Raw genomic sequence first — 17782 nt, 5'->3', positions numbered from 1 at the left:
CCTTCACCTTACCCCACTACGATTACCGCATACGGACTTCTCTATGCGGTATTCCGAAGGACAAGTATCAGCTCCACTCCGCATCATGTGAGTCTTCGAATGAAGATGAAGGATATGGTGTCGCCAAGAACTTTTCGAGACTTGTGTTTACGTTGCCTTGTCTGTGTCCCGTACGTATGCGGGGTCAGCCGGCCACACCGTCGATAACGTGCTAACAAAACAGGCGCCGGCAAAAGAGCAGCGCCGCGTGCCCCAATTCGCGTCCGGCTAATCTGTTTCTTAGCTTGCCTATAGATAATAGAGCTGGTGTCCGCAGTTGCATTCAAGAAAAAGAAAACAAGATATAGTGTTTAAGCAAAACAGCAAAGATGCCGTTAGTAAGGAATCCGATTCTGCCAGGGTTCAATGCGGATCCATCGGTACTGAGGGTTGGAGATGATGGTACGTTAATCTCTTATTTGAATCTTGGGAAGTACAATGAACTAATAAGATGGTGTAGTGAGTGCGAAATTCGATTCAAGGGCTATACATTCCAGCCTTCATACCAGGACATGCACTAAATGAGTTGGCCATCTTAGTACTACATCGCCACCTCCACCTTCGAATGGTTTCCCGGCGTTCAAATCCACCATTCCAAGGACCTTGCCAATTGGGACCTCGTTACTCGTCCGTTGACCAGAAAGAGTCAGCTAGATATGCGTGGTGACCCGGACAGTTGTGGTACGTCTTTCCACTCAGCCCCTCACCCCCCAATTGGGCCCGGAATAACACATCTGAAAAGGTGTATGGGCTCCCTGCTTGACACATGACGGCAAGAAGTTCTGGCTTGTATACACGGATGTCAAACGCAAGGATGGCTCATTCAAAGACAACCCCAACTACATTGTTCATGCCGACAAGATCGAAGGCCCATGGTCCGATCCCATCTATGTCAATTCTTCTGGATTTGACCCCTCACTGTTCCACGATGACGATGGAAAGAAGTGGTTTATAAATATGCTTCAGGATCATCGGAGGCGTCCACAATTCTTTTCGGTTAGTTTTCCGCCCAGATCTATAACCTCGCGGAAAGCAATGCTAACGCTATATGTTCCGCATCCAAGGGCATCAGAATGCAACAATGGGACGAGAAAACCGAAAAACTTGTTGGACCCCGGAAGACAATCTTCCCTGGTTCAGACCTTGGTCTTCCAGAAGGACCGCATCTGTACAAGCGAAATGGCTGGTACTACCTCTTGACTGCAGAGGGAGGCACTGCATATACCCATGCCTGCACTCTTGCTCGATCGCGTGATATATGGGGTCCGTACGAGTTGCATCCGCAAAAGCACATAATCACCTCCAAAGATGCCCCGCTCGCTGCTCTGCAACGAGCAGGTCATGGAGACATTGTCGACACGCCAGATGGCAAGACTTACATTGTACATCTAACAGGACGCCCAACTACGCAAGCGCGCCGCTGCGTGCTTGGACGTGAGACGGCGATTCAAGAAGCCTACTGGGACAAGGACGACTGGCTGTACGTGAAGAACGGACCGGTTCCATCTCTCTACGTGGATCTACCAGCAGAGCGCGACGACACGGCATACTGGTCGCCGCAACATTATGACTTCACCAGCACCGACACGCTGCACAAGGATTTCCAATGGCTCCGCACGCCCGAGCCCGAGCGCATCTTCCGCCTGTCAAAAACGGGGCTGCAGCTGACGGGCCGAGAGTCAATCGGCTCCTGGTTCGAACAAGCACTTGTCGCCCGCCGTCAGACGCACTTCTCCTACGATGCCGAGACCGTGGTGGACTTTGCGCCAGACGACGAGCGCACGTTTGCAGGACTAACGGCATACTACTGCCGCTTCAACTTCTTCTACTTGACTGTTACTGCACATTCTGATGGCAAGCGCGAGTTGCTGCTCATGAGCTCCGAGGCTTCATGGCCTGATGGCAATCTCAAGATGCCGTTTCCCGAGCCGGTCTCGATTCCGCAAGAGGGCAAAGTCAGGTTGGCGCTTAGTATCAGAGGCCCGCGGCTGCAGTTCAAGTACGCGCTCGATGGCGAGAAGGAGCTGAAGGACATTGGCCCAGTGTACGATGCGTCGATTTTGAGTGACGAGTGTGGTGGTCATCAAGCGTGAGTTTTCCATCTCTCTCATTCAGTCTCGAAATGAAAGACAGATTTGGCTAACCTTCAACAGACACGGCAGTTTTACAGGCGCATTTGTAGGCGTCGCAGCATCGGACATGAATGGCACAGAGAAGGTAGCGCAGTTTGATTACTTCACCTACACACCCATCCACCACAGTTCGGACCGGTACGATGTTTGAGTGTTACTCCATAGATCAAGTCTTGGAAAGGAAACCCCCACCCCTTTTTTTCTTTCGCGATAAACGCTTCACACCCTTGAGATACCTGAAGAAGATCAAAAGGAAAACCCTTCCATCGAGTCATATTGAAATCCCCCTTGTGTGATAACCAGGTGCCGCGTTTCCGTCTACATACCGCTCTTCTACCAAACACCATTTTCCCCTCCCCCCCTTCCCTCTCCCTTTTCCCCTCTGACTCGGTACCGCCAACAAACAAGGATCTTACTACTCGATCCGTCAGCATCTCCGCATCGCCGGACAATCGCGAAAGGGACAAGGAAAGTGTCAAAGAGGAAAGTGTCAGAAAGGAAACAACAGGTATAGTTTGACTGTACTATAGCCAAGCCTCGGAGCGCTGATCCCCAATCTCTTTTGTCGTGCCTGGCATGCTTGGCTGAGGCAGCAGGTGCATGAGGCTCGACTCCACGTTTTTGGCGGGGCGGGCGAGGGAGCCTCCAGAGGAGCGTTTGATACGGGCGTGACGCTTGAGGGGTTTCAGCCTCATGAGGGGTTGAGGTTGGCACTAGCCACCTTTTTGTGTGGCCTTGGGGGTTAACGTCAGTACATGTCGAGATCTTGGCTTTTCGGTTCTTGACAGCGGTACAGTTTTTCTTTTGACTCGTATGGTTTTCTTCAACGGCAATCAAGAATTGTCAATAGTAAAGTATGGCAAGGCGGTTTCTTTCCCTACGAATTCCGCGCATACAAAATGTGCAAAGGCGCAAATCATGCGCGTTTAGATACTTAAGGAGCGCGCAACTAATGCCCCCCCATGAACCAAACGCAGCCCCCCCCTCCTCCCTTCCACTATAATTCTCTGTTTCCGTTCGCAGCTCAAAGGCCAAGCCTTGAGGGCTTTGCGCATACGCATTTGGCGTGGTGATCAACCTGGGAAATTTTAATGTCAGGGCTTGCTACTATGTTAGCGGCTATCTTGTAGTTTCCACCCCTCGTTCCGCACCCCCGTCACAGATATCCGGCTACACGGGTGCCCTACGTCTCAGGCTGGTTTCACAACACGGTACGCAACAAAACCAGACTACATATTATATTCCAACCCACGGGCAAGGCAACGAATATTTTGGAAAAGGTTCAAACCGCTCTTCTCAACGGCTTCCGCTGGTTCGTCTTTTGTGTGTATTTTGTGTTTTTTGTTCGTTAATTCGATTCTTTTATTTTTTGCTCGCCGTTGTAAATAGCAGTCAGCTTCTGGGAGGCCACTGCACAACCGTTCCGACAAGAAAACCACCCTTTTCGACCATATATATTTTATTACCTTTGTTTTTTCATACCGACACGATATGTGGGCACCAAACCGCACGAAGCCATCACCTCACCGCACACCTTCCATTGTTTCCATCGCCTCTGTACAATCTGCAACCCGGCCGTTGTCAGTACACTCGCCCAAAATGAACTCGACGCCCCAGATGCCCCAGCAGCAGCAGCAGCAGCAGCAAATGCCTCAGTTGCAGGCGGAACCCCCGAACTACGATTCGGATGCCTACTCCGACTTGGGTTCCGATGACGAGCAGGATTACCCTTCCAGGATGAATAACCCAGCACCGCTTGCGTGGAACAGGCCCCAAGCTGGATCTCCCGCCAACCTCATGGCACAGAAGATGCAGGCCCAAGTCCAGGTCCAAGCCCAGGTTGTGCCTCCTCCTCAAACAACAAACCTGCAGTTCCACAACCAGCCGAGGCTACAACAACGACCTGTGGATGACGATGCCACATCGAGATCCTCAACGCTGGACGGCGAGGAAGACGACACCTACTCTTTGAAGAAGCCAGCAGCACCCCCTGTGCTCAAGATGAGCAAGATGAGCATCGAGAATGAGAAGCCTGCACCCCCTCCCCCAGTACCACACGTCCCTGGCCCTCTTGAGTCGCAGCTCGCGGCCCTCATGTCCAAGCTCATTCACATTGAGCAGACCAATCCTGTTGCATCCGTCACCCCCGAGGAGTTCCTGGAGATGAAGAACCGCCTGAAAGCGCTTGAAGAGGAGAAGAAGGTCTGGTGGAAGCGTCACGAAGCCATCTGGAGCCTCCGAGACGAAGACGTCGAGAACAACATCAAGATCCGAGTAAGTCCCACATGGCCCTTTCTACAAAAACACATCCACTAACAAACCACAGGGTATGCTCGCCAAAGCCCGCCGCGAACTCGAAGCCACCCAGAAACTCCGCGATGAAGACCTCGTCAACGTGCAAATCGTACGCAGCAAGCTCGCAGAGAAGACCCGAGAGCTCGAACGTCTCCAAGCACAATCACCTGCCGGCCGCATCAGCCCCAACCGGCCGCGCATGTCCAGCTTTCTCGAGAGGCGCGACACTACAGACCTTTTTACTGCAGCCAAGATCGCGGCCCTTGAGCAGCGCGCACTCGAGCTCGAAAAGCGCAACTCCGATCTTGTCGAGCAACTCGGCGCCTCGCAGAACGGCGGCATCGACCACCTCAACCGCACGACGGCGCATCAGGCCTGGAAGGGCACGGTGACGGATCTCGAAGCTAAGATTCGCGCTCAGGACGCCGAGCTTCAGCGGTTACGATCTGGTGCTGGTGCGGGTGCGGGTGCTGCTACTCCGACTTCATGGGATTTTCAGAGACTGGAGAATCTGATGGAGGAACATGCTAATTATCGTGAGGATGTGGGGGGGAAGATGCAGGCGTTACGGAGTGAGAAGGAGGCCCTGATGAGGGATTTGCACCGCAAGGAGAATGATTGTCATGTTCTTGAGCAGAAGGTACGGTCGCTGCAGAGGAGGTCGGGTGTAATGTAAATAGGGTTGGTGAGTTGGATGGTTAGTGTGAGGTGTGTATGTTTTCTACATAGTAGGAGAGAGAGTTTTCTTCTTGAGATGGTGGTGCTTTTTTGGTGCTCCTGGCTTTGCGCTGGTAGAGGCGAATATCAATATCGTTGTCTTTCTACTTCAAATTCCGATCTTGCATGCGGTGTTTGGCGATCCAAAGGAACGGAGAGTGGCAGTGCGTGGGGCGGTCGAGGCCGTGGCTGACGTAGTTGTGGGGCTGGGGCTTGACCCGCCGGGTGCTAGCTACTACTAATTTTCCAAGTGTATATGTTGTTATTGTTTTGTTTTTATTTTTGTTTTTCGAATAACCGCAAGACTTGGTTTTGAAGCGATATTGTGAAGAGATGCAAAGTGTGGAGTCGCGACGGAGGTGAATGGAGTGGTGCTGTGTAGGAGGCTCACACGTGAAGACAGCTACCACACTTACCAAACATCAACAATGTTACACGTGATATTACCGACTGTTTCTCCCTATTAAACATGGGACGCGTCTGATACCAATCAAGCCATCGCTGTACGTGATTCCCCCCGACACACAACTTACCCGAGAGCCCCGTCCAACAGTGACTTCATTGCTGATCTTGTGGGCCCCAGCTCATCCCCACTCTCTCGGACCGTGCCTGGGAAACATCGTCATTGTATGCAAGTCAGGCAATTAGTACAACAAATTTCACTGCCAGGTTTTCGAACACGATCAACATGACAATGACATGTTACGCGGTTCCGCGCAGCATTAAAAGGGCACCAGCCTCAGCTGTTTGTCTAGGTACGGCTCGCACCGCAGCCACACTTTCACCATGCAGTCGGCTCTTGTGTCGCTCCTCGTCGCTGCCAACGCGCTAGGCGTATCCGCAGGCTCCTCGTCCTCTTCCTCCTTTGATCCTTTGCGCCATCTGGCTGGCATTGCACCATACTTTGAGGATCCACAGGGCGACCCCAAACCACCCCAGGGATGCAATGTCACGCGTGCGTCATACCTCATCCGCCATGCTGCCATTTACGCAAACGACTTCGACTACGAGGAGTACATTGAGCCTTTTACCGACAAGCTGAAGAACACGACGGTCAACTGGCGCAGCGCGGGCCCGCTGGAATTTCTCGCCAGATGGCAATCGCCTATTACGGACGAGGAGCTCGAGGACCTGACGTCCATTGGCCGGCTCGAGTCGTACAAGCTGGGTGTTGATATTCGCCTGCGATACCCATCTTTCAAGGACCCCAAGAGCGTGTGGACGTCGACGGCGGAGAGGACAGAGCTTAGCACGTCTTCCTTTATTGACGGCCTGGTCGCTGATAGCAACAGCACAAAGCTCGTCCCTGTGCGCGAGGATGCTGCCCGTGGTGCCGATTCTTTGACTCCATACAAGGGTTGCCCCAAGTACAGCTCTTCTTATGGTAGTGATCAGTCGTCGGTATGTATAACATCGCACATTATATGATAACGACTAATTCCATACCCAGGAATACCAGAAAAAATACACCAAGCCCATCATCGGCCGTCTGAATGACTATGCACCCAACTTCAACTTCACAGCCAGCGACATTGTCGGCATGCAGCAGCTATGTGGCTATGAGACTGTAATCCGCGGCTCATCTCCTTTCTGTTCCTTGGATCTCTTCTCTCAAGACGAGTGGCTTTCGTTCGAGTACATGAACGACATCATGTACTTTTACAACACCGGATATGCAAGCGAGCAGCTCGCTGGTACCCTGGGATTCCCCTGGCTCAACGCTTCCGCCAACGTGCTGCTCTCCGACGATGCCGACCAAGATCTTTACGTCTCTTTCACTCACCGCGAGCTGCCTCCCACGGTCGCTGTAGCAATGGGCTTGTTCAACAACAGCGCTTACTCCGGCGTCAACAACCCGAACGCCACAATGCCTCTTGACAGGCCGAACCATGGCCGAGTCTGGCGCTCATCACGGATTCTGCCTTTCCTGTCCAACTTTGCCATCGAGAAGATGACGTGTGACAGCTACGGTTTCGATGCAGGCGAGTACTTCCGGGTACTCGTCAACAAGGATCCGCAGCAATTGGCTTGCGGGGATGGACCGGGTGAGAGTTGCTCAAAGGCCGCATTCGAAGACTTTATCCAGGAGAAGAAGACGCGCTTTGGCGGCTTTACGGAATTCTGTGGGCCAGAGTATAAGAACTCGACCGATGTGCTTAGCATCTACAGTGGAGACGACTAGTTGTGTATATATTGTGTAATTCTAATGTAATGGTCATGACTCGACATCTCTGCCCAGATCTGACAGCTTGGTGTATGTAAACGCCATGTTCCTTGGCTGCCAAGTCTCATCAAGTCGTTAGTTAGCTGCGAAACCTTGTGACCACGCGCGGGGTGCTGTCTGACCGGCATCCGTGGTGGCCGAGGTCAATCACGCCACAGCTCTACATTGATGATAATGATTGCTGAAATAACTCAAGATGTTTGACTGTCATCGCTTTGGAAGGTTTATTTTGAGAAATTCTTATCGCGAGGATTGTGGTCTAGTATATATATACCAAACTACTACGGTTCGTGTAAGTAGTAGTAGCCAGACGTGCGGCTCCATACCCAATTGAACCATGTGCATGCATTCAGCAAGAAGCGCAACCACGCTTTCTTTGGCACGGCCCCATCCGTTCAATCCAACAACAATAAGCATTTCCACATGCCAAAAGCGCAATGCCGAAACGAATGCCTGCATACATGACTAGTTGTTGTTAAACTGATTTTGTGTATACGTCATGACTTGGTGAAGCGATCCAGGAATACCCGAGCGGGAAACAAATGTGTGTGTGTGGCGCGACCTTTTTTCTTAATCCTTTCCCTTTCCTTAACACGTTTACGCGCTACAACGATTCCTTTTCTTTTACCCTTACCTATTCGCAAAACACCCCGGTTCCGTTCGTTGTCGAGCCTGTAAGACGAGCAAAAAGTCGATCCACCAGATTTGCATCTTGAACCAGGAAAAAGAAATAGAATAAACAGTAAATAAGAGATGGGAGACTACAAGGCAGCGAGCGCGACGGGCCCGAGCGTTGTTATCGTCGGCGCGGGAGCTGGCGGCGTAGCTCTCGCCGCGCGTCTGGCCGCTGCGGGCTGCAAAGTGACGGTTGTAGAGAAGAATGAGTTTTCTGGTGGACGCTGCAGTTTGATTCACCGCCGAGGATATGTATGTTTCTTTCCTCGTTTTTTTCTCAATTTTTAAATCCAATTGGCGATAAACGCGAACCAAATGGAAACCCAAACTGAAGGAAGAATCAAAGCTCATGAATAATAACCGTAAAAACAGAGATTCGACCAAGGCCCGAGCTTACTGCTTCTACCTCGCTTTTTCCACGAGACGTTTGAGGATCTAGGGACTTCGCTTGAGGGAGAAGGGGTTAAGCTGGTTAAATGCAATCCAAACTACAAGGTGCATTTTCACGATGATACGGCGTTTACGCTGTCGACGGATATTTCCGTCATGAAAGAGGAAATTGAGCGGTTTGAGGGCACCGCGGGGTTTGAGCGCTATCTATCATTTCTGCAGGAGAGCCATCGCCACTATGAGGTTTCGGTCATTTATGTGCTAAGGAGAAACTTCTACTCGCTGCTGAGTATGGCGCGCTTGGACTTTTTGGCGCATCTGATTGAGCTGCATCCGTTTGAGAGTATCTGGTACCGGGCGAGCAAATACTTTTGGACCGAGAGGCTGAGGAGAGTGTTTACGTTTGCGAGTATGTACATGGGTATGAGTCCGTTTGATGCGCCAGGGACGTACAGTTTGTTGCAGTATACCGAGCTAGCAGAGGGTATCTGGTATCCCATTGGTGGTTTCCATAAGGTAAATGGGTACTGTACCAGAAAAAATATGTGGTCGTATACTAACTATCCCAGGTGATTGAGAAACTTGTGGATGTAGGCGAACGCCTAGGCGTCGAATACATGTTCGACAGTCCCATCAGCAAGATCACACTATCAGAAGACGGAAAGCGCGCAACAGGCATTGAATTCGAAGACAAAAGCAAAGCACCCCTAAGTGCAGACATAGTCGTCAGCAACGCCGACCTAACCTACGCATACAACAACCTCCTGCCCGCATCCTCCATGTCGCGCTCTCTCCTCAAACGCGAAGCCTCATGCTCCAGCATATCCTTCTACTGGGCCCTCGACCGCCAATTCCCCGAACTCAGCGCACACAACATCTTTCTCGCCGAGGAATACCGCGACAGTTTCGACAGCATCTTCAAAAAGCACCTAATCCCCGACGAACCCAGCTTCTACGTCAACGTCCCCTCGCGCGTAGACCCCTCGGCCGCACCCCCCGGCTGCGACTCCATCGTCGTCCTCGTGCCAGTCGGCCACCTACAAGACTCGCGCACAAACGCGCACAAAGGCTCAAAACACACCGCCGGCCTAACACAAGACTGGGACTCCATGGTCGCCACCGCCCGCGACACCATCCTCCGCACCATGGAAGCCCGCCTGAAAATAAACCTCGCCCCCCACATCATCGACGAAGTCATAAACACCCCGCCAACCTGGAAGTCCCGCTTCAACCTCGACCGCGGCGCCATCCTCGGCCTCAGCCACTCCTTCTTTAACGTCCTTAGCTTCCGCCCCAAAACTAAACACGCAACTATTAATAACTTGTACTTTGTCGGCGCGAGTACCCACCCCGGAACGGGCGTCCCGATTGTACTCGCTGGTGCGAAAATCGTGACTGAACAGATTCTCGAGGGCTTGGGACTGGGGTATAGGGTTCCGTGGAAGAAAGCGGAGAGTGATCGCCGTGTGGAATCGAATAGTCCGCTCGATCGCGTGCAGCATGGGCCGTATTTGAGTTGGCTGGTTTGGATTCTGATTTCTGCGTTTATGACGGTTGTGGCTATGGGTGGGTTGGGGGGCTCGTGGCGGTATCAGAGGGGTGGGGAGGGGCTGAAGGGGGATTGGTAGGCAGTTCCAATTGAGCAAGTCCGTATGGGGAAGTAAGATAATGTTTTGTATAGTTATGTTTAACTATACACTTTATATAGTTATCACATGGCTATTTTGTTCCAAGTATACTAATCCTATGATATCAAAGCACGAATCATTTTAAGGGACAGACAAGTTATATGTTATAGCGAGTGACTGATTGAATTAAGAACTTGGTAATGGTATCGTAGAAAAATCCAAACTCATATACGCACTCCCACTTTCCCGCCACATCCGCCATTACATTAACATTACTTTCCCCCCCCCCCCCACCATCGATACATTACTAACATTCATCCTCAAACAAAAATAACAAAAGACAAAAAACATTCATAAGATATCGTGCACACCAAGCACAACAAAGGGGTATCTTCGCCATCGCAAAGCGCAGATTCTCTCTCTTTCTCTCACTTAAACAGTAGTAGTAGCGGGTGCCGGGCCATCGTGAGGCGGGTTAACAACGTTCTGGCCGTTGTGGGCAGCAGCATCCTTGGCGCGCTTCTCCTGGAGCATAGTGTCGTCGTTGTAGTCGCGGATCTGGAGGCCGAGACGAGAGGGGTCAATGTTGCGGTGGCCCCAGAGGAGGAGGGCACCGAAGACGGGCTTGGCGAGGAAGTCGAGGACGCCGTAGAAGACGGCTTCGCTGTCGGGAGCAATGACGTTGCTGGTGAATGAGTTAATAAAAGTGAATTTCCAGTTGGAAGGCATGGGGAACTTACCCGCCCTCGCTGAGGCCCCAGGCAATGGGGTACAGGATCCAGAGGAATGCGGTGAGAGAGCCGCACATCAAGAAAGTGCGCTCGACATCATGGCCAAAGGTCTTGGAGTGGATGCGGGCTTCCCAGGTGAGCTGGAAGACGATGTAGAAGAGGGCGACGCAGCCTGTGGTTTTGAGTTAGTAAATCACATGATTTCTTATCAAAGGGAGAAGGATAGAATTCTTACCAAAGACAAAGAATGGCCACTTGTAGATGCTCTGAATGAGAGCGCCGATCAAGCCAGTCACGATCATGATTTCGTCGACGAGAATGACCCAGAGAATGGTGGGCCATGGCATACCAGCGGTAAGCAGCAAGTCCATGAGAAGCAGAGGCGTAGTGATGAACCAGTCCACGTAGCGAGCATAGTAGATGGCGCGGTAGGTACCACGAACGACTGGATCGTTGCGGCGGAACTCGACCTCGATAGGAGTGAAGCCAAGGTTGGCGCCCATGGTGAAGTAGGCAATGGCTGCAACAAAGACGACACCACACGTGATGTAGTGGAAGAGACGGTTGCGGCGCTCAATGCGGTACGACATGGCTGCGAAGGCAAAGCCTGCCACAGTCATGACGGCACAGATGGAGAAGTAGAAGTTGGAGCCATGGGTGGTCAAGCCAATGTCTGCGGTGCGGCCATTGACAGTGTTGCCTAAGACGACATGTTAGGCCAAGGTTGTTACTTCTTTTACTTGCAGCACTACTACTGCAGGTCATGAAAAGGGGCGGCGAGTTGCGAAATGGCATGTCCACATACCATTGTGTTCGAACACATCGTTTCTGCGTTCAAGCTGCATTGTGAAAAAAGTATAGTGTCTTGGAGGTACACAAGAGCCAACTTTTTGCAATCGCCTTTTTCTGTTATTTAGTTCTGATACCAAGAGACTTTAGTGAACTCTGGAGGATGATCAAGCAATCCCTTAGCCAGGCGCGGACGCTCGAACTATATCTCTTGTTGCCTGGCCATGTGCGGCCATGTGTGCCATGCCATGATCCCGTCATGCCGTCAGTCTGTCATTGCTGCGATCCACAGACGTTTTTTTCTTCGTTGTCCATGACGACATTGCAGCACCTAGAACTGGTCGCATCACACCTCATGCCAGTGCTCCTCCAATCGCAGGGCTGACTAACGGGCCAGCCTAGGGCAGTAAGGCGAGAACGGCTGAAAGCTGCGACGCTGGGTGACCTCGTCAACTGCGGGAATTACTATGGAGACTTGGCTGTAGCGTCCCCCGCTTTGACGGCCGTGGTTTGAGTGGTTCGCTGGCCATTGTGCCGTGCTTGGGTGCAGAGATCAACGTTGTGGTGACCTCGAGAGACGAGGAAGACATGGGCGATGGGCGATGGGTGAGAGCTGCGAGTGTTTCGACGACTTGGCCGTGGGCTTCATGGCCCGCGGACGGCAGCTTGAGTGGCTGGAGCGGCGTTATGTTCGGTCATACTGAGGGCGATTAACGTCGTGGTATGACTGCTAGCGTCCGACGCTTCCGCATCGCGCCAACCCCACTTTCCACCCTCACGCCACCCATTTTTAAGCTTTATAGTGCTGATCTCACGAGCTTACTTTGACATCGACGTCGGCCAGACGTAGGTATCCCTTGGTCACTTTGAGATGAGATTTACGTCACCTGCATCGATTCGTCCCGTCCATCTCGCCCATCTCGCCCATCTCAAACCACCACGACCAGGGGAGGCTGAACCAGTGGGACTAGATTGGCCTGGCTGCAATTCCCGCCGGGAGATCGACACGTTTAACTGCCCTGCCAGAGGTTTACATGCATACACAATTACTATGCAAGGCTGATGTTACTGGCCATGTGCCACCTCAGCCCTGCACATGTCTTCCCACGATCGATCAGAAACGCCGTGTGCATGTACATGTACATTTCACTACACCATACTTTGTAGCTCTACACATTCAAAGCAGATAATCCGTTGACCACGATGGAATTAAACATTAGTTTGAGATACTCGCAACTAGTAGGCTGGTGCTGCTAGTCGCGCACATCTCCCTTAACCTATGTATGTATGCATGTATGTACATATGTATGGATGCCTGAGCACTGAAATATACCCACTCCTTCACCCCACTAGCCCAGGTAACTAATAACTGCCTTCTGCAAGTGACTCCATCGGGTATCACAAACGACTTCTGTCTCGCACCTGAGCTTTTCAACCTGCCGCTGCTTTGCAATGTCTTCTTCGGTAAACCAGTTGCCGTGCAGACCATACGGTATCCTCGTGCCAAGCTGAACCTTGCAAACAACTGTCTGCATGTCCCTGGCATCCAAGACCCACAGCTCGCTGATGGCATCTGGCCTGCACTCGCCTTCTTCGTCTAGCTGATCTTCATTAAACACATAGAAGAGAAGGTACCCGTCCAATTCATCCGAGTCGGAGTCATTAGCAACGGCCTTTTTCGATGCCTTGCGGGGTACAAACTTGGCTTCTTGGCCAAAGTGCTGCGGGGGCAGTCGAAATGCCTTGATCGGGTCCTTGGGATCGGCTGATGCGAGAATCTCGTCGATTGACCGATTGTCTACACATCCGGTAATCGATTCCGAGGCGGTGTGCTGGGCATGCCTCAGGAGACCTTGGACGTCCATTCTCACCAACACATCAATCTTTGTCGCCTTGCCCAAAGCAGCACCAAATGACTCGTCCGAAGTGCTACACCCATACACGTACCGTGCGCGTACCATTTCCGTGGCTGGCGATACTGTAGGGAACTCAAACGGGATTGCTGATAGTGCAAATTGGTGAGTAATGGTGTTCTTAGAGCCAGATTCCAGCGAGAATCGGTAATAGTATAGGCGGCATTGCTCTTCGTCGTCGTAGGAAATTGGAATGTTGGAAGCCATTGATGAACCCGGGCCAAACATTGATGCATTTGGTCCTAGCAAGGGAGTTGATTCTTCGACAAAAGACTTTTCAGGGTCTTTGTCATCTTCATCGTCGTTGTACTTCGCAAAGAAAGACATTGGCTTGCTTTTCGATTTCTCCTTGTGTTTTGGATGCGGCGGCGGTTCAATATTGCCAGCACTAAAGACCAAAGATGCCGAAGTCAGGCGACAACAAAGCAAGTTGACAGCTGCTACCTCGTTGTTGCTGTCGTACTCATCCCATGTATTGGCTGTATGGAGAATACAACAGCCCTCTGTTTCGAACCATCGAACTAACTCGGGATGTCGACGAGGAAATACGCCGAATCGAGCCGGCTTCTCGGGCTCATACACGACTATAGGCTTATTCTTTGCAAGGTTGAGGGGAGTTAGAGAGAGCGGCATATCGAGGATAACAGTGTGGTATCTCGCAACCCCAAAGTCATGCATGAGCCGTCCGCCGGAGCACCCGGGGACTGGGGCATTGACGATGGCTTTTGCTTCGGAATCAGCCTGGCTTGTAGACGAGCCCTCCGCTGGAAGTAATGAGTAGTGAACATAAGGTGCCACAAAGTTGCAGTGAAAGAGAACCAGCTCGTCTGTCACTTTGTCCACTTTTGGGTGACCAGTAGTCCATTCTCTCATCCAGCTGAGCAAGCCGGTGCTGCCAAACGCTTCGTGCTTCTCGTTGCGATTTTGGTAGCCATCATCTTCCAAAGCAGGTTCGCCCTCGGCGGTGTTTCCATTGAACCAGCCCACAGTCTCCAGACCTGGTAACGTGATGCGCATTGGTGGCCCGCTCTCGCAGGTTGCCAGAGCACGTCCGTCATGGTACAGTATGCTAGTGTTTGCAACACTGATTCGCTTAATGGTACTGGCAGATCCAGAGATATGGGTCCATATCACGACAAGGACAGTGCGGAATATCCGCCAGAGAATCCACAAAAGGCTGGATGCGGGGTTGACCAGGGTCGCAATGCTCGGCAGTATCGGCGTACGTAGTGCTGGATTCTGAACGGCGGTGAGGTAAACGTCCGTGAGGATGAACTGGTTGACAAAGTTGACGATGGGCTTGGTTGGATCCACTGGCGAACGACTGAACCAGACACCCGAGAGCATACCATCGCCGTCGAACCAATGTGCTTCACGCCCCAGGTCGGCATTGGTCACAGGATTTCCGCCATTGCGGACGTACATTCCCCCGAGTAGCTCTTTCGGAATATGGCCCGTCCATGAGACGGGCGTGGGTGGCCATGATTTGGTGACAGGCGCAAAGTTGCCAGACAGGTACCTGGCACGAGGTTAGACAGAGCTGTAGGAGCCTGGCGCGATGGAGCGTACGTACGGATGTCGTTTGACGGGCTTGTTGGGCGGTCCAGACTTGGACATGGCTGTGGTGATTATCTTGGCGGCATTGGACGGCCGCGTGGTGGGGTTTGTGCAGAGCAGAGTCGCTGGCCAACGTCCTTGTATACAGCAGAGTAGACATTCACATGTCTGGTCATGTCACGCCGCGGAAGCAGAAACAACCCCTGGCTAGGCAGCGGGGTGGAGTGAGGGGCGCGAGTGGATAGCATGATGCAAGTACCTGTCAGAGCCGGGATTTGCGGGTTGGCAGGTGGGAAAACCGGTGCTGTTGAAGAGATGGCGGGTGGTTGGTGGTGATGTCATGTTTGAAGCTTGAACGGGAGGCTAACCCGTTTTGGGCCACGTGCTTCCTGCACTGCCGGCGGTTGACTTTTGGGGGCGGCATGGAATTCGCGATTTGGCGCTATTGCTATGAAGCGTCTGCAACATCCAGTGTCTGCCGCATGTCCGCCGCGGCTTACACCTAGATTGTTCCCTTGCATTGGGTCCACGAGTGACGCCAACTGTACCTCTTGCTGGTCGTCTCTTTCTGCTCCACGGTTTCATCATGGGCTTTGACTACGCGCTGGTGTATGTAACGCACCCTCAGGTTGCGATATGCAAACAACATGGCTGACAGTCACGGCTAGGCATCTCAAGTACACGATCCCTCCGGCCGTGCTGCTCACCTGGCTCTACCGCCCCTTCTTCACCAAGCTCGACGCGTACAAGGTCCTCTTTCTAATATTCGTATGTACAATCGCTGTCCCAGGCGCACCCCACCACGCATGTGCTGACAGCTCAGGTCGCTGTCACCTCAACTATACCATGGGACTCGTACCTGATCCGCACCGGCATATGGAGCTACCCCGGCCATGTCATCATCGGTCCAAAACTATATGATATTCCACTGGAGGAGGTCTTCTTCTTTGTCGTGCAGACATACAACACCTCATTGCTCTATCTGCTCCTCAGCAGACCCACTTTCCAGCCTGTCTATCTGCGGATCGAATCGGGTGCGTCCCGGAATCTATGGCGATTCGCAAAGCTTACCGGCCAATTGTTTTTGCTGGGCATGATTGCATGGGGATGGCAGTGCGTTCGGAGCGGCGGTGAAGGGACATATACTGGTCTCATCTTGATTTGGGCAGGCCCTTTTCTTCTGCTACTATGGTATGCCGATCCTAGCGGGCCCTTGATCTGGCACTAACCCCAAGCAGGAGTCTTGCATACCAGTTCATTCTCACGCTACCCTTGACCAACACGGCGCTACCAATCCTCCTCCCGACCTTTTATCTCTGGATTATCGACACGCTGGCACTTCGTAGAGGCACCTGGGTAATAAACGTGGGGACAAAGTACGGAGCACACTTGTGGGATGGCTTGGAAATAGAGGAGGCTCTATTCTTCTTTGTCACTAATGCGCTGATAGTGTGTGGTCAGTTGGCGTTTGACAATGCTTTAGCCGTGTTGTACACCTTCCCGGGGCTGTTCAAGGACCCCTCCCTGCTGCCATCGCCACTTCTCTTGATGCGCGCCCTTCTCACGCCCAGTTCCAAGTACGATGCTGAGCGACTCCAGGGTCTTGATGAGGCTGTGCGTCGTCTGAAGCGCAAGAGTCGCAGTTTTTATCTTGCATCCGCGACGTTCCCTGGACCTTTGCGGGCGGATCTGCTCCTACTCTACTCCTTCTGCCGCGTAGCTGATGATTTGGTGGACAACGCTTCTGATGCTGAGGAGGCCAAGGTGTGGATAGCGAAACTACGCAAGTTCCTGAACAATGTGTACAGCGACAAAGTTGCGCGTAGTGCTGTGCATGCCCAAATATGCGCTGACTTTCCACTTGACACCCAGTCTGCGCTCCTTCAACTCCCCACATCTAAACTCTCGCACCAGCCACTGGAGGATCTTCTCCGGGGATTTGAGATGGACCTGGGCTTCGACAAAGCGCCGCTCATAGAAACCACTGAGGACCTACAGTTGTACGCGGAGCGAGTCGCAGGCACTGTCGCACAGATGTGTATTGAGCTCATCTTCTACTGGTATCCTAGCACTCTATCCGCCGAGGAGCAGCGTGCCATTGTCGCTGCTGGTAACAACATGGGTGTGGCATTACAATATGTCAACATCTCGCGAGACATTGAAGTAGACGCTCAGATTGACCGTGTATACCTTCCTTTGAAATGGCTTGCCGACGTGGGACTGAGCTATGAGGATGTCCTGAAGAGGCCAAATCAAGCGCAGGTCGAGACACTCCGCAAACGGCTTTTGGAGGATGCATTTTCGCTCTATGAGACGACCAAAGACGCTATCGAGCGTCTGCCACTTGACGCCAGAGGTCCCATTCGGGTCGCAGTAGAGAGTTACATGGAAATCGGAAGGGTTTTGGGCCAGGAAAACTACAAAGTAAAGGCTGGGCGTGCCACTGTGCCCAAGCTAAGGAGGATCATTGTCGCCTGGACGACACTTAATCGCAAATGATATGTTTGGTGAGGTGCGCTTAGCTTGCGGGGTTAACCTCGGAGATAGCCATGCCTCGTTTGGTCTAGCGTTGTGTCATTGACTATTATGACAATTCATCCTTTCCAGTGGTTCCCCAACCACACTCGTGCTCGTGTTAATCAAGTTCCCGTTCCATGACATGAGTGCAAACAGGCTGCTGGATCCAACAGGC

General features: G+C 52.2%; 7 protein-coding genes across 7 annotated transcripts; 5 read left to right on the top strand and 2 right to left on the bottom strand.

The window, feature by feature from the left end:
* Nucleotides 1–368: 368 nt before the first annotated feature.
* On the top strand, nt 369–2322 carry COCCADRAFT_96787 (glycoside hydrolase family 43 protein; the record flags this gene model as incomplete). The annotated part of the gene is made up of 6 exons (XM_007714363.1): nt 369–441; nt 491–495; nt 579–720; nt 782–1035; nt 1104–2128; nt 2193–2322. 6 exons carry the CDS (start codon nt 369–371, stop codon nt 2320–2322), a joined length of 1629 nt encoding a protein of 542 aa, XP_007712553.1.
* A 1340-nt stretch (nt 2323–3662) lies between these two features.
* On the top strand, nt 3663–5142 carry COCCADRAFT_96875 (uncharacterized protein; the record flags this gene model as incomplete). The annotated part of the gene is made up of 2 exons (XM_007714362.1): nt 3663–4445; nt 4498–5142. The coding sequence occupies 2 exons, from the start codon at nt 3663–3665 to the stop codon at nt 5140–5142; spliced, it is 1428 nt and encodes a 475-aa protein (XP_007712552.1).
* An 827-nt stretch (nt 5143–5969) lies between these two features.
* Nucleotides 5970–7365, top strand: COCCADRAFT_96812 (uncharacterized protein; the record flags this gene model as incomplete). Its single annotated transcript, XM_007714361.1, has 2 exons — nt 5970–6584; nt 6634–7365. The coding sequence occupies 2 exons, from the start codon at nt 5970–5972 to the stop codon at nt 7363–7365; spliced, it is 1347 nt and encodes a 448-aa protein (XP_007712551.1).
* A 795-nt stretch (nt 7366–8160) lies between these two features.
* Nucleotides 8161–10100, top strand: COCCADRAFT_96840 (uncharacterized protein; the record flags this gene model as incomplete). The annotated part of the gene is made up of 3 exons (XM_007714360.1): nt 8161–8334; nt 8455–8988; nt 9042–10100. The coding sequence occupies 3 exons, from the start codon at nt 8161–8163 to the stop codon at nt 10098–10100; spliced, it is 1767 nt and encodes a 588-aa protein (XP_007712550.1).
* Nucleotides 10101–10532: 432 nt separating this feature from the next.
* Nucleotides 10533–11676, bottom strand: COCCADRAFT_26476 (uncharacterized protein; the record flags this gene model as incomplete). The annotated part of the gene is made up of 4 exons (XM_007714336.1): nt 10533–10785; nt 10841–11003; nt 11067–11531; nt 11637–11676. The coding sequence occupies 4 exons, from the start codon at nt 11674–11676 to the stop codon at nt 10533–10535; spliced, it is 921 nt and encodes a 306-aa protein (XP_007712526.1).
* Nucleotides 11677–12969: 1293 nt separating this feature from the next.
* On the bottom strand, nt 12970–15150 carry COCCADRAFT_96759 (uncharacterized protein; the record flags this gene model as incomplete). The annotated part of the gene is made up of 2 exons (XM_007714359.1): nt 12970–15052; nt 15107–15150. The coding sequence occupies 2 exons, from the start codon at nt 15148–15150 to the stop codon at nt 12970–12972; spliced, it is 2127 nt and encodes a 708-aa protein (XP_007712549.1).
* A 526-nt stretch (nt 15151–15676) lies between these two features.
* On the top strand, nt 15677–17589 carry COCCADRAFT_96894 (uncharacterized protein; the record flags this gene model as incomplete). Its single annotated transcript, XM_007714358.1, has 4 exons — nt 15677–15699; nt 15759–15858; nt 15914–16281; nt 16329–17589. 4 exons carry the CDS (start codon nt 15677–15679, stop codon nt 17587–17589), a joined length of 1752 nt encoding a protein of 583 aa, XP_007712548.1.
* Between the last annotated feature and the right edge of the window lie 193 nt (nt 17590–17782).

This window comes from Bipolaris zeicola, assembly GCF_000523435.1.
Source record: "Bipolaris zeicola 26-R-13 unplaced genomic scaffold scaffold_79, whole genome shotgun sequence".
In the NCBI taxonomy this organism is placed as follows: Eukaryota; Fungi; Ascomycota; class Dothideomycetes; order Pleosporales; family Pleosporaceae; genus Bipolaris; species Bipolaris zeicola.
Note: the sequence above shows the minus strand (reverse complement) of the source record. Positions and strands in the feature narration are given on the sequence as shown.